Source organism: Chrysemys picta, chromosome 1 (assembly GCF_011386835.1).
Source record: "Chrysemys picta bellii isolate R12L10 chromosome 1, ASM1138683v2, whole genome shotgun sequence".
NCBI lineage: Eukaryota > Metazoa > Chordata > Testudines > Emydidae > Chrysemys > Chrysemys picta.
In genome coordinates, this window is record NC_088791.1 from 332728411 (window position 1) to 332744428 (window position 16018).

At 42.0% G+C, this 16018-nt stretch overlaps 1 protein-coding gene across 21 annotated transcripts in view; it reads left to right on the plus strand.

Annotated features, from left to right (window-relative positions):
* The window catches only part of PICALM (phosphatidylinositol binding clathrin assembly protein), a 120530-nt gene that overhangs the window by 59204 nt on the left and 45308 nt on the right, over positions 1-16018 (plus strand). For all 21 annotated transcript variants that reach the window (XM_005287533.5, XM_005287540.5, XM_065581700.1 and 18 more), the window contains exons 8-12: positions 743-784; positions 2304-2389; positions 5945-6068; positions 6409-6545; positions 13756-13856. In XM_005287533.5, the coding sequence (XP_005287590.2) occupies positions 743-784; positions 2304-2389; positions 5945-6068; positions 6409-6545; positions 13756-13856 (490 nt within the window). The remainder of the gene's footprint in view (positions 1-742; positions 785-2303; positions 2390-5944; positions 6069-6408; positions 6546-13755; positions 13857-16018) is intronic.

Sequence of the window (16018 nt, forward strand, 5' to 3'; positions counted from 1 at the left end):
AGCAGCATGCATTCTTCTGAAGCTTTGTTGAACTAACGAGGTTTCAGTCTGAGCAGTAGAGTGCTAATCTAAGTGTCCTGGTCAAATTCCAGAAAGGGTAATTACATTCTGCCTATCTAAAATTCTCCCTGCAGTTTGTCTGATATGGTACTTATCCTCACTTGATGGTTCTAAACTGTTGTGTAGTGTCAATCTGCACTGTGAAACCCATATGATGTTTTACAACTGGGATGGCTGCTGTTCAGTTAAGATGTCTATGTTGTATAGCTTGTAGAGTGATTTGGAACTTGGAGGATAAAAGAGGCTGTATCAATGCAATATACTATTTTTGTACTTCCAAATACGTACTGTGTCAGTAGTTCTCAATGCTTGCGTTCTGTAATTTACTTCATAAGAGAAATGCTTTCATGAATTTCCCTTCCTACACAAACCATCACCTGCTTGGTTCTCAAAATCTCTTCTGTGGACCTTCAGGAAGGGCACTCCAAACTTAGGTTTGGTAACATTTTAAACTCACTACAGCCTAATGTATACATATATTTTACTTTGATTTCCTTTGATTTTTTTTTACATCTGTTTTAATCTAAAAATGTAGAGCTCAAATTATGTAAACTAAAAAGAGTACAGAGGATTTTTGCTTTCCTTGCATGAGAGCACGTTAACGTAGTTTCTCCTTTTTAGCAATGTAATCTTTAAATAAACACTAGTTAGTTCTAAAGCTCATAAATCTGTTTTGTTACAGCAAGTTGGAATCGACAGAGGAGACATACCAGATCTTTCTCAGGTACATAAACTGTTATGCATATGTGAATACATGTTTCTTTCTTTCTTGGGTTGCGTGTTCAGAAAAATGCGGAGTCATGTATTGGTTTTCTTGCATACATTATCACCATATTCTTAAATTCTGAGATGAGTCGTGACTAAATTGAACTCTTAACCAGAAAGTCTTTCACTCACAAATTTCAGGATCCTAATGTGTGAAAATGCAAACTAATTACAGTTGTAATATATTACAATTGTCAAATTAATATCATTTTGAGAGCAGAAAATAGAGAATTAAAATCAAATATTTGAAGAAACATGAAATTCCTAAGATTGAAACCATTTTTAAAGTATGATGGAAACTGATCTGTTTGTAGTAGAGGCTTACGTAATACAGCTTTCACAAATGAGATCCCTTAGCAAGGTGGCTACTCTAAGCAGAAGGCTTCAAAGTATTAGTTGGTTACTTGTAAAGACTTTCAGTTTGTGTATGTGTGTATTGCCTCAGATGGGCACAGCTTCCTTTTTAATCTCAGTTGGAACATAGACTACTCATTTCAATTGTCTGTTTTCTTTATGCCTTTTCTTAGTATTTATTTTCCAACATTTTCATGGATTGCTTTTTTGATAGGCGCCATCATGAGAAGGGCCCCACCAAATTCACGGCCGTGAAAAAAGTGTCACGGACCATAAAATCTGGTCTCCACCATGAAATCTGATCTTGTGTGTGCTATTACCCTATACTATACAGATTTCACAGGGGAGACCAGTGTTTCTCAAACTGGGGGTCTCAACCCAAAAGAGGGTCACGGGGCGGGGTTTGCAAGGTTATAGTAGCGGGGTTGTGGCACTGCCACCCTTACTTCTGTGCTGCCCGCAGAGCTGGGTGGCTGGAGATTGGCGGCGGCTGGCCGAGGGCCCAGCTCTGCAGGCAGCATGTAAGGGTGGCAATACCATACCATGCCGTCTTTCCTTCTATGCTGCTGCTGGCGGTGGCGCTGCCTTCAGAGCTGGGCTCCCAGCCAGCAAATGCTGCTCTCTGGCTGCCCAAATCTGAAGGCAGTGCTGCTGCCAGCAGCAGCGGAGAAGTAAGGGTGGCAATACCGTGACCCCATCTTACAATAACCTTGCAGTGCCCCCACTACCCCCTTTTGGGTCAGGACCCCTACAGTTACAACACCATGCAATTTCAGATTTAAATATCTGAAATCATTAAATTATGATTGTAAAATCCTATGACCATGAAATTGACCAAAATGGACTGTGAATTTGGTAGGGCCCTAATCATGAGTAATAGAACTGGCATGGTAGTGGATGATATTGTACCACCTGATAATATAAAATACTTTGCCCAAGTTATGTTCTTAGTGTCAAAATACTGTGGTGTCAATATTTTGAGCTGTAGACCATGTCCGGTTACCCTCAGTTGCATTCTCTGGCACTGTGGTGACAGGATCATACCTTTCTTTTTTATTTTTTTTAGCTGGTGCCTGGTTTTGTCTTGGATTTTTCATATCTATGCCCTCACTGCCCTTTTGCAGGCACCAAGCAGTCTTCTTGATGCTTTGGAACAACATTTAGCCTCTTTAGAAGGAAAGAAAATCAAAGACTCCACAGCTGCAAGCAGGTATATGTGCCTTTGTCCTCTTATACAGTGTGTTAAGAATCAAATGTTAGGTTCCTTACTTTGAAACAGTCTGTATGGGTTGTGTTGAAATGAACATTATGTTGCTCTTGCAGCACTGAAACAGTTGATGAATTTGGTGCTGTTGACAGCATAGTATTTGTTGGTTAAACAACATAAAGCTTTCCAGTCTCAGGCCATGTCTATACTACAAAGTTTTGCCAATTCAAGTTACATCAGCAGACAACTGCTACAGTTACTATATTGCTTGTCTGCGTGCATACTTGGCTCCCTGCGTCTGCTTCTTTCCTTCTTAACTCCTCAGCTGACCCCTTAACTCCCCTGGCTCATGAAGCCATACACCAGCCACCTTGACAACAGCAAGGAAAGATTCAACTGCAGACTCAGCAGGTGCACAATGATAGTTGAATATGCTTTTGATAGATGGAAGTGTCGTTGGTATTGTTTACTCATTAGACTGGATCTGTGGGAAAAATATCCCATTGGTTATAGTTGACTGTTGTGTCCTGCGTAATATCTGTGAAGCCCTGGGAGAAAATTTGCCAAAGGGGTGGAGGGTGGAATGGATTGGCTGTTTGCTGAATTTGAACAGCCAGACACAAGGATTATCAGATGAGCTCCATCCTCTTATGCCAGTAGCCTGTTAACTTCTGCAGGCCCATTGCAGTAATCGCTGAGGGAAAGCGTCCTTCCGTGGGGGAAGAAATAAGGCTGCCATCCCTAGAAAAGCTTTGAGAGAGGATTGCAGTGTACTTCTGTGGAAGTTTCATCAACATCTCTCAGGAGGATTCAAGGGTCATTCTTGTGTACATAAACAAACTGTCCTGCCTAACTCTAGATGGGAATGAAAAGCAGATAGCAACTCCTGCCTTTTTGTTATACCACTACTTCTACCACTACCTCTTCTAGTGCACTGCTGCTGATCCTTGTACCCCTTCTCCTTCATCCCCTAAGCAATCTGCTCATTGATGTCAGCATTTCTACAGCTTGTTCTGAGCTATGCTTGCACAGCCTATTCTCCATACAGGCCCAAGAGATCCATTATCTCCTGTCTACTCTAGGCAGGAGTGCATTTGGAGTATGTAGCCAGCATGGTCAGCCAGGCAGTTTTGCACAATAATGGAAAGCAGATAGAGGTGTGCTCACCATCCTGTGCAACCAGGAAAAGGCATTTCAAAAAATTACAGGGGTTTTAATAGGGTTTTGAGGGGGAGCTGGAGGTGTACATGACCCTTGGAGTGGAGTTCACAATTGTGGCCAGAGCGGTCAGTGTTTAGCATTGTGAGATAGCTGCTGGAGAACTTCTAGGGTTGACATAAGTAATGCAGTGTCTACACCTGCGCTGCGTTGACTTCTGAACATCAAGCATGGCTTAATGCCGCTCAGGGAGCTCGTGTAATTACATTGGCATAATGGGGCACTTTCATCAGTGGGAGACAAATTAAGTGTAGACAAATGCACAAGTAGGCTTAGGTCGACCTAACTTTGTATTGTAGACCAGGCCTAAATGTAGTGCAACTAGAGTAGACAGAACTGAGAACAATTCACATAATGGCAGAAGCCTTCATAATGGTAGAACTTTCAGACTTCACCTTGAGACTCTAACTTTTGGTGCCTTTGCTTGCTGCTTGGAAATCTTTAATTTTCCATACTATTAATTAGATTGTTCTTATAAATCAGTGTTGGTATTTCTGTAAAATACTCAACACATATGCATGCTCTTCACTATGTCTTTTAATATCTCAAGTTGTCCTTTTGTTTCTCAGAAAAATACTGAAATAAAGAGTCGAAATACATGAGTGTGATCAGGCACTGAATGGCCCCACTGCTTTTGTAACATTTGTTAAAATGCAAAATAGTCTAGGAAATTGGAGGTTCTTTGGGAATGTCCCTGGCGATAAAATCATGACAGTCAGTCAGCTGCTCTTTGTTGTGTTGCTACTAAAATTTAAGAAAAACAAACTTAAAAATTTCACTTCCATGTAACATGTTTATATTGACCTTAAAATATAAGACTGTAACTTTTAAAACTAAATTTTAGTAGGCTAGTGCTAGTTTTCAATGATTTTGTCCTCTTCCTGTACTGTCAAAATTACAATAATGTAAAATAAAATCTAACTGGTTAATTTTTTACTGGAGTATTTAAAATAACATTTTTTGTTCCTCTCAGGGGTTCTCAAACTTCATTGCACTGCGACCCCCTTCTGACAACAAAAATTATTAAACGACCCCAAGACGGGGGACAAAAGCCTGACTCTGTCTGATTCCCACTGCCCCAGGTATGGGAGCCAAAGCCCGAGCCCCACTGACCTGGGTAGGGGTCAAAGCCAAAGCCCAAAGGCATCAGCCCCCCAGCCAAGGGGCCTGTAACCTGAGTCCTGCTGCTCAGGGCTGAATCCTTCGGGCGTTGGCCCCTAAAACAGGGTCGAGACCCACTTTGGGGTCCTGATGCATGGTTTGAGAACTGCTGGTCTATCTTAAAAGTAAAACCAGATTTGTCAAACCAGATTTTTTTCTAACTGTTTATTTTCCCATTATGTTTTTAAAATGTGATCACAAATTTGAAAGAACCACGGGATTGATTAAAGAATTAGAAAACCTGCCTTATAGTGAGAGACTCAGAGCTCAATCTATTTAGCTTAACAAAATGAACGTTTACAGGTGACTTGATTATAGCATTTAAGTATCTACATGGGTAATGGATATTTAATAATTGGCTCTTCAGTATATCAGAGAGGTGAAACGTGGTCCAGTGGCTGGAAGTTGAAGCTAGACAAATTCAGACTGGAAATACGGTACACATATTTAATGGTGAGGGGAATTGGCTATTGGAACAATTTACCAAGGGTCATGGTGGATTCTCTATCACTGATCATTTTAAAATCAAGATTGGACGTTTTTCTAAAACATGCTCTAGAAATCATTTTGGGGAACTTCTATGGCTTGTGTTAAACAGGAGGTTACCCTAGATGATCACAATGGTTCTTTTTGGCCTTGGAATCTGTGAAAACTCTTTTGCCTGGGAATGTAATGCATTGTATCAAGCACATAGTCTCATAATTGAGCCAGATAACTTGCTTAATTTAACTGTATTTGAAAATAGTAGATAACTTACCAGAACTTTCTATTCCTCCATAAAATGTACAAATCTCTCATTTTAAGTTGAATTTTCATAAATTAACAGAAGAACAGAAAAAATCTACAACATGAATTCATATGAGGCCGCTTGGAAGGGGCATATCTAAGGGGAGTGATCACAGAGCCAATGTACAAGAGAGGAGATAGCACCATTTCTAAACATTCCTATTTTGCAGTATAGGCACTTAAATTTTGCACTGCAATAATTTATTAACGTAATTTCATTTTTTTAAAGTAACACTTTATATATCATCTCAGATTTGTGTGTCATACAGGTTAAGATTACAAATTCTATAAAGGAACTGAGAAAAAACAAGCAAAGCATTTTCGTATCAGCTGTTCCCATCATGTGACACACATATGAACAACCAGTTTTTTTCCCCCCTGTTCAATTATCAGGGCTACCACACTTTCCAATGCAGTCTCTTCCCTTGCAAGCACTGGCCTGTCTCTCACCAAAGTGGATGAAAGGGAAAAACAAGCTGCATTAGAGGAAGAGCAAGCTCGTTTAAAAGCTTTAAAGGTAGGTGTTTTCCTGTTTACAGAAAAGTTAAGGTCACTTTTGTAATCACACGTACTGTGCAAATGCATCTCGTTGGAGTTTCTTATAATATGTCATAAAAGTTGTGGAGAGTTTTCCCATTATCAGTTATTCAGTTTCTAAAACAGGCATGTAACATCTTTTAATCCTGCAAATGTACTGGCTTTTCTTTCTGTATGGAAATAGACATTCATACTTGACTGCCATCTTATTGTATGAAATAAGTGAAGAGAATTCTTTAGAGTTTTGTTTTACTTTCTTCAGAAGCCATATAAACAAACCTTGTTTCTGGATTTCTTATGCCAGCTCACTTTCCCAACAGGAACAACGTCTAAAAGAACTTGCAAAGAAACCTCATACCTCTTTAACGACAGCAGCCTCTCCCGTGTCTACTGCAGCGGGAAGCATAATGACCACCCCAGCCATTGATATTTTTTCCACCCCTAGCTCTTCGAACAGGTATGTTTCAGTTATTAGTTAGCTCCAGCTGAATTCATCCAGCTGCACTGCCATTGTGTGTTTGGAAAAATTTACTCTTACCTAGAATCCATCCATAAGTGATTTTTGATAGGTATTTCAATGAGAACATCCCATTCATATAAGCATGACGTAGAAATACTTTTTCCTCCCTCTTCAGATTAATTTGATAACAAGCTGTTTAATGACCCTTGTGATTCTTCTTGTTAATCTAAATGCCAGTTATGCTCAGCACATGTACTCCCTGCCCTCAAGGACCTTACTGAATAGATTGGCAAAGTTCAGATATAAATTCTCACTGATGGGTCCAGAGGATGGTGCTTAATTAATCTCTCATCTGTATTTTTGAAATGGGTTACTAATGTGGGTGACTGTTAGTGGGTGTTTCAGAAGAGAATTTGAGGGCAGGAGTTTGAATGAAGGGGTGAGTGCCACTAGGGTAAAGGAGCTATGCAAATTCTGTCACAGAGAATTACTTAATGCTTGTCCTGGTCTCCCATACCAATGGTTCCTGCTGTTCCATTCTGGGCTTAGTTTATAAAAATACTATTAGGCCTGGTTTACACTACAAAGTTAGATGGACATAAGGTAGCTTATGTCAACCTAATTATGTCCGTGTACAAACTACCACATTGCTCCCGCCGATGTAAGTGCCCTATTACATCGATATAATAACTCCACCTCCACAAGAGTTGTAGGGCTTAGGGTGATGCAGTGTCCATATAGACACTGCTGGTTACTTACTTTGGTTGTTGGCTGTCATTCTTGTCAAGAAGGCTGATCAGTTGGGCTGTCACCATGGGGCTCCAGCTAGAGCCCAGCTGCACCCCACCCTCACCTGGGGCTCCAGGCTCCCAGCCGACATGCTGCCCGGGTTCCCTGCTCCCAGCCAGGCTGCCTCTGGCTCCCTGCTCCCAAATGGGCAGCCCCCTGGGGTCCCTGCTGGACTACTGCCTGGGCTCCCTGCTCCCAGACAGGCTCCTGCCCAGGTTCCTGGTAAGGAACCGAGAACCAAGGGTGTGGGGCAGCCGTGCTCCCTCTGGGGAGCTGTGCATGGAGCTGAGAGCCTGGGCTTTCAGATCTGCCCCCGCCCCTTTGAAGTCTGTGGAAGCACTCCTGGTGAGGATGTGCATAACTGTCAGAAGGAGGGTATTGTGGACATGAATCACTGCAGTAATTACTGTGGTGGCTGTAAGTCGACCTAACATAGGTCAGCTTAAGTTTGTAGTGTAGACATGCCCTTAGTCATACAAAATAGTGCCATATTGTGCAGGGACTTGGTCAGGATTTGAACCCAAAGAATGTTTAACCATTGCTGTGGAATTCACAGGGGAACGTGCACATTTCCTCTCTTCTCTTTGCTGTTCTTCAAAAACTGTTTGCACTCTGGTGGGCTTTATTTCCCACTAGACGACAAATATAGGAAATGATTTATAGGACACCAACCATTTATCTGAATCAAAAAACACATTCAGAATTACAGAAATGAGCAGTTGGTGTTAGTAACCGGAAGTCATGAGGGTAAAAACAGAAGAGTATATGGCATTTGAGTTTCTTCCTTGATAAAGGACAAAGCATTTAAAATGATCAGATGTAATTTTATTTGTTGGATATCCAAAAACATTTGTTAGTCACACCAATAGTTATCTGAAACCCAAGCTTTGGCAAAGCTACTTTAACAGCCAGAAAAGTTACATTATAGACAGACATCATTTGCAGATGAAAAGTTCATAAGTGTTTTAATCTATTCTAGCCTACTTTAGTTTTTTTCAAAATACATGTTACAAAATACAATTCTACTGACCCTCTCTCTCATTGCTGAGATAAAGTATTTCAAGAACATACCTTGAGTAGTAGTCTTATGAGTCAGATTTTACTTTCCTTGTTTTCTTAATGTTCTCTCGTTTCCTTTTTTTCTGGTTAAGCGAGAGTAGTAGAGTGGATCCCAGCAGAGCCAGCGCCAGTGTATTGATAGGCTGACAAAGGATCCTAAAGAATTTTCTAATTAATATCTTCAGTTATGGCCAAAGGCATGTCTGCCTTCAGATAGGAATGGTGCATATCTTTGGGCACTTAGATTTTGAGTCTCTTAGTGGGCAACATAGGTCTATTCCTGCTGATCTACCGGACCTACTAATGCTGCACTTCAGAGTGCGTTGAAGAGAACATACTGATGTAACTTACGGTATCCCATTAAAGTTGGGCAGTAACTATAAATGAGCCAGTTCATAGGAAGTTAGATTAATTCAAAAAACAAGCATATTATCCGAAAACTATAAGTTTTGTTTATCTGGACATTTATATCACTAAAGTATACTTTTATCATTCTATACAAGCTGTAATACAGGTTGCAGTGCTTTCAGATCCAGATGAACAGCATCTAGAAATGCTGTATTCTTTTTTGAGTATATGTCCCTGCTGTGGATGCTCCACCATAGGACGCTCATGTGCCTGTGTGCTCTTGATCAGAAATTGCAAAGCAGTGTCTGCAGGCCCACACCCTCGTGCTCCCATACCAGGGCCTAGAGAGAGGTGTGGACCTGCCATCACTCAGTTCCTTCTCACCCACCTGCGGCTTGAAACAGAACATTCAGTGTCTGCTGTTTTCACAGCTTCCTGCCTTTCACTTGCTGTGCATGTCTTATTATTCCCTTCTTTTTTGTTTTAGTTATTTAGTTCATTTGTTGTTCTCTGATATTTCAGCACAGTTGCACTTTAAAAAGGGGGCTCCCGCCACATTTATTTTGCAGAACCTTTGCCTTAGTACTCTGATGTTCAGGGTTATGCTGTGAAGACACCAGGGTTCAAGCCCTGTCCAGAGCTGTCTCAGGTCTTCTCCCCATAGCGATAAGCATTCCAGCTGTGTCTGGTGTCTTGGAGACACCCATGTGCTGTCGAAGTGCAAGGTCTGCACGGGATTCAAAGACAGGTCTTGAAAGGATAGATGTGCTAGGTTGAAGCTCCTCCTGATGTTGTGCTCCCTAGCTCCAGTGTGGGTCTGCTTCCCCTTCTCCCCCATAAATCAGCTTCAACATGTCAGGCCACTCCAGTGACTGTAGGAGCCCAAACAACCATTCCACAGATAAAGACTTGGAAGAGAGGCTTCTTTCTCTTTTTTCTGTCAGGCAATCAAAGAAAAGGGGTCGGTTGCCCCATAAATCTGATTCCCAAGAGACCTTGCTGAAATTGATACCAAGGCATCAGTACTGCCTAAGTAGCTAGGATCAGATATCTACCAGGTAGCACAAAGTACCTACCTCAATACCCCCTGACACATCTAGGCACCAAGATGCACACAGCATTTCTACATGAACTCTGATGTCATCCTCATCTCAGAGCCAAAGAGAGCACTCAGACTGGTGTCACTGTATATGGTACCCGAGAGGCCATCTCCTGATTGGTACTGATCCCTGTTCCAGGCCCCAGTACCAGCTGCATCAGGCTACCATAGTCCTCCAGCATTCTAGATTTCTCTTCCCAGGAGACTGTTATATTGGAGGAACCTGAGTCTCCTCTCTTAAGGAACTCCACAAGAGTCAGTCCCCTTCACCCCTCCTCCTCCCCCCCCCCCCCCCCGCCCCCCCGGTACTGCTCTGACATCTGCAGCCTGAATCCCTCTTCATCTGACCAGGATCAGAACCCCTACCCTTGGTACTAACACCAATGCTAGAAGCCCCCTCTTCAGCCTGGAGGAGGATATTGTTTCTGACTCTGAAGTATCGGTACAGGGCTCTTTGATACTGTACCAGCATACTCCTCTAAGTTCTTACACTGAAGAGAACTTTTCAGTATAAGACATTCTAGACCTGGCAGTTGTAAATACACTTGAGGACATTTCCCTGCTCAATGGGCTTACTGGAACTCCTGGGGACACTTTCATGAGCAGTTTTAAAGGGTACCAGCCAAAAAGAAAACTCAACACCTGCCAGTACCACATCATTGTCTGACAGACTATCCTCCAGCACAGTCTGCTCCCTTGGTACTGAGAGACGCAAGATGAACGGACGTCACAGATTGAGGAAACCTCACCCCCATCAGCCAAGTCCTCTTCCTCCATGGTGGTAATACCACCACTGTTCTTTTATGCTGGTGACTTTAGGGCCTTCCAGGACCTAATGAAACACAAGGTGGAATCCCTCCAGATCCTGTTAGAAGAGGTCAGAATTCTCAACACTCCCTGGTGGATATTTTAAATATCACCCCCCTCACCCCCCAAGGAAAGATGTCTCTACCAGTCAATAAGGTTATATTATTGCCTACATGTACTTGAACTACATGGAAAACACTTGCAGTCTATCTAGCAGGTCTCCAGAATATGATTGTGGATTCCTTGAGCAGGAACTTCCATCAGGACCACGAAAGGGAACTCAGCAACTGTCTTCCACAGCATCTGCCAAACCTGGGGTCTCCTAGAAGAAGGCTTATTTGCTACTCCAATCAACACAAAATGTCACCTTTTCTGCTCCAAAGGAGGATACTGCTGGGATATGCCCTGAGAACACCGTGGCCCCATACCCTGCAATATGCTTACCTGCCTCTACCTCTAATTCTCCAGATCTTGTTCAAACTGCAATAGGAAGGAGTGAGGGTTATCCTCATAGCACAGTCCTGGCCAAGACAGGTGTGGTACTCGAACCTCCTTCACCTCTCTTCAGTGCCTCTCCGCCTTCCCCTCAGGAGGGATCTACTGTCATAGAACTTAGGGACCTTGAATCCTCTTCCTTCCACTCAGTTCCTCCCATGACCAGATTCCTTAAGGGCTCTCAACACTTATTTCTTCCTGTTTGGAACTCAGCCCCCCAATGGCATCTAAATTTGGTTCTTGATGCCCTGTGGAAACCCTCCTTCAAACCGATGGCTATCTGCTCTCTCCTCCTCCTCCTCTCCCTCAGACTTCATTCCTTATAACCATCACTTAGACTAGATGAATGGGAGAAATCGGTGCTCTCATGACAGAACCACCATTCACTACTTTCTGCAGAGGTAAAGTTACCCTACATCTCCATCCTGGTTTTCTCCCTAAGGTCTCTTTGGAATACCATATTAATCAGGAAACCCATCTACCAGTATTCTATCCAATGCCTCATGCCTCCGGGAGGAAACTAGCCTATATACACTAACTAGATGTCAGGAGGACATCTCGCCTTCCACCTTTACAGGTCTAAGACTTTCAGTGGCTCTCCCAGACTATCTCTATCGCGGAGAGGATGAAGGGACAACCAATTTTCACACAGACTGCGTGAAGTGAGTCTCAAGTTGCATCTTAACATGCTATGAGACTGCTGGAATACAACTCTGAGTGACAGCACACTTCACTAGCACATAGTCCATGTCTACAGCCCTTTCGAAAAGCTCTCCGTAGCAGATATTTGCAGGTCTGCAACTTGGTCCTCCATCCTTATGTTTCCCAAGCATTATGCTGTCTTACCTGCTTCTAGAACTGAAACAACAGTTGATGATGCAGTCCTCTGAACTGTTTTGTGCTTGCATCCTTAGCGCCCACCTCCACATTAAGGTACTATTGGGGGGTCTCCTACAATGGAGCGCCCATAGAGACATAAACTCAAGGGAGAGTGACTTGAGTTCTTTGAGCTATTTTGTCCCTATGGACTCCACCTCTTGCCCTCTTGCTTTGGGCTTGAGAAAGAACTGAGTGGTGGCGGGGTCCGCACTTCCCTATTTGACTTCATATGGGAGCATGAGGAACTGCTCTGCACAGTCCCATGGGCGCTCCTTTGCAATCTCCAGTTGAGAGCACACTGGTGCACACGCATCCTACGATGGAACACCCACAGGGACAAAGCATCTCAAAACGCAAATTAGTGTGCAGGTAAAGAATCTCTTCTTCCGACTCATCACATACTTAATGCATATTACTTTAACTGAAATCCAGGCAAAAGAGCATAGAAAGGAATTTATTTCTATGGTTTACTAGATGTTATGCATTGTCTATATTTGTCACTTTTCTCCCATAATCTTTAGATAGAAAGAATAGAATTCCTCTTCTCTCTCTCACTTCAAAAAATTACCCCAGGTAGAATTCTGAGAGTAGAATTTGGATTAGAGCAGAAGCTTCCCTGAATTTCAATTAAGGACTCCTGCTGTCCTAATCTACTTATTCTGAGAAGTCATCAGATACTACAGTGATGGGCACCAGTACAAAAGTTAGATTAACCTTTTCACTTAAAAAGTATTGCCAACATAACTTGGATTTAAGTGATTTTGTGCACTGGGTTTAAAAGTATTTATTATTCTGTCTCCTATATTGCTTGTGATTAAAGGAGACTTTAACTCTTGATGTACTATATGTAAAAATATGATTAGGACCTGGATGGACACACTACTCCAGCGTTTTGAAAAAATGTATAATAACTGTAAAATCTTATGAACTTAAGAGGGCTCATTAAAATGTTTTTTCCTTTCCATTGTTTGAAAGATACTTGACATCTTAAATACAATTGCTATAATGACTTGTGTGCCCTTCTCCCCATTTCCATGTATTAACCAAGGAAATATTTCCTCTTCCCCTCAATGAGTTTTGTGGCTTGACACTTCTTGGGGTTTGAATCTGTTTCCAATGGAGAGGTAATTAAATTTACCCTTTTTTATGCATCAGTATCACTGATGACAGTACAGCTCTGGCCAGTGTTTAAAAAACTTCAAAAGCTTTAAAAAAGTTTATCAGCATTATAGTCATTGAGCCAAATTCTCAGCTGTACTCAATAAATGATGGTGTAGCTGAGCAGTGGTCACAGAGGAGCCATTTGTAGTTCCAGTCTGGGACAAGTTCTATGTCAAAGTTGGATTTCATGGCACAGTTTAGAGCTGCCACTTGCTACCAGTAGCCCCTGTGAGGTCACTTTTGTGAGCTGGGCATCATTGAAGTGCAGACATGCTCTGGCCACTACTTGGACATCAGGGTCTGAGGAGAGTGTGAGAAATCAGTAGGCTATACCCACCAGGCTTATGGTTGCTATGTGCTGATGGATTGGCACAGAGGGGCTTTAGCATGGCAGAGAATTGACCTTGCTATGCTTACAATCCAAAGATATTCCCCATGAAATTAAAAACAAACTGCTATAGTTATGTCCCCTTAATGTTTAGTGAATCTGTTCATAATAGTTGAAAATGCTGCCTTGTATTGAAAACTATTTGATACAGTTCAAACAGTTGTCCTAATTTGTCTCTGTAGCACATCAAATCTGCCAAATGATCTACTTGATTTGCAGCCAACCTTTCATCCATCTGTACATCCTATATCCACTGGGCCACAAGTAGGAGGTACATGGGGAGGTAAGAACTTGGATCATGCTTCTAATTGCTGTATAGCCACTCTCCCATCAGTGGTATTCTCCATAGTGTAGTCTATTATTGCTAAAATAGGGAAACTCTCTGAAATCTTTAAGATGAATTAAGCAAGGACAAATGTAAGTGCTGTATGAGAGGGAAGGATCAAACAAACACAGGTGCAAACTAGAGCAGGGGTTCTCATAGTTCACTGCACCACGATCCCTTTCTGACAATGCCTTCTGGTCCCCCGGAGAGGGGACCAAAGCCTGAGACAGCCTGAGCCACGCAACCCAGGGCAGGGAGCCAAAGGAGAAACCCAAGGGCTTCAGCCCCAGGCAGGGGGTCTGTAACCTCAGCCCTGGGCAGTGGGGCTCGGGCTTCTGCTTCGGCCCCAGGCCCCAGCAAGTCTAACGCCAGCCCTGGTGGCACCATTAAAATTCACGACTCAGTTTGAGAACCGCTGAACTAGAGGGATGCAGATCATACTGAATGGTTTGGGGGTTCTATAAAGTGCTTTAGGATGAAAGGGAGCTATTGGTAAAATAATTTAGTATGACAAATTGTATGAGTCAGTACTGTAATACTTTGTTCAGTGCATCCAGCAATCCAGAGATTGCAAAACTACTTCATCCACAGCTGGGAGGAATCTTCCAACTAGTTGTCAACCACTTTCTTGGTACCAAATATCCCCGTGTGAGAGACATTTGGTTTTGAGCACAGAATTTTAAAATGGACGAATTTGAAATAGTGCAGAAAAGAGCAATAAAATTATTTAAAATATTTTAAACTAAGATCTGTGAGAAAAGCTTGAGTTGGGCATCTTCTCTAGAGAGAGAAGGCTGAAAGTAGACAGGGTGGCCTATAACCACATAAAACAAGGATGCAGATTAGGCAAGGAATACAAACCACAAAGGTAAAGGCTTAAGAGTGCAGCAGAGAATTTTGGTTGAATATTAACAAAATGTTTAACTGAATCACAGAAGATTAGGGTTGGAAGAGACCTCAGAAGGTCATGTAGTCCAACCCCCAGCTCAAAGCAGAACCAGTCCCAACTAAATCATCCCAGCCAGGGCTTTGTCAAGCTGGGCCATAAAAACCTCTAAGGATGGAGATTCCACCACTTCCCTAGGTAACCCATTCCAGTGCTTCACCACCCTCCTAGAATAGTTAAGAAATGGAAAAAAATGCATGGGACGCTGTTGAACCACTTTGACTGAAGCTAATGAAGATTAGAATCGACTGATCTCTCTCAGATTTGGTTTAAGAATAGTAAAATTATCCTGTCATTCTGCATGGTGTGGTCTAGATGATCCATTAGACAGAGGTCTTTTCTGATGCAGATTATGTTGTAAATCTGTGTACGTAAAATTTGGCTTTCCGTATGGGTAGCCAACAACATTCCACAAGGCAATTCAACAGATTAAACCATTTTCCTTCAAGAATATTCAGACCTTGGATGTTTAGCAACCTGGTATTAGCATATTTAAATATTTCTTGGCTTGCCCCAGCCTTTCATGTTTCTTTGCCTATTACTTAAGAGTGTTCTAGGATTTTGCAAATAATGATGAAACATGTAATTGATATATAAGATCACTGTTGTAATTGTAGGTATCAGTAGAGCACTAGAAACTTCAAGGAAGGGGTGTATTTTTTTTAATCTCTGTACATAAAGATGTTGGATTTAGTAAAATGGTGAGCTAACTGAGATCACATTTCAATTCCAGATTTTTGTAGACATAAAATGATCTGAAAAATACACACGTTACCTTTCCAAATGAGCCCTGAGTGCTAAACTCCCATTTGGATTTGAGAAAAGAATTTGGTTTCAGCCCAGGCATTAGAATACTTTACTTAAATGCTTTTGGATTAATGAAAATATAGGCATTGGAACAGTGTTGTTTCCTGGTTTTTCTTTAACAGGATGAAATCACTCAACATCTTATCTCATTCTTCATTTTGTGAGCTTTGGCCTGCTTCAACTAATTTTTCTACCAGCAAGAGTAAATTTTCATAAGACACATTGTGTGTATGTTACCTGCTATTCCCTGTGGGCATGTATGTGTGCACATTCTGTATAACCTTGACAATTAACATTTGTGTGCAAAGCTTTCCTACACGCCATTCCAGGTAATGCATGGTAGTTCTACTACTGAAGAGATGTTGTG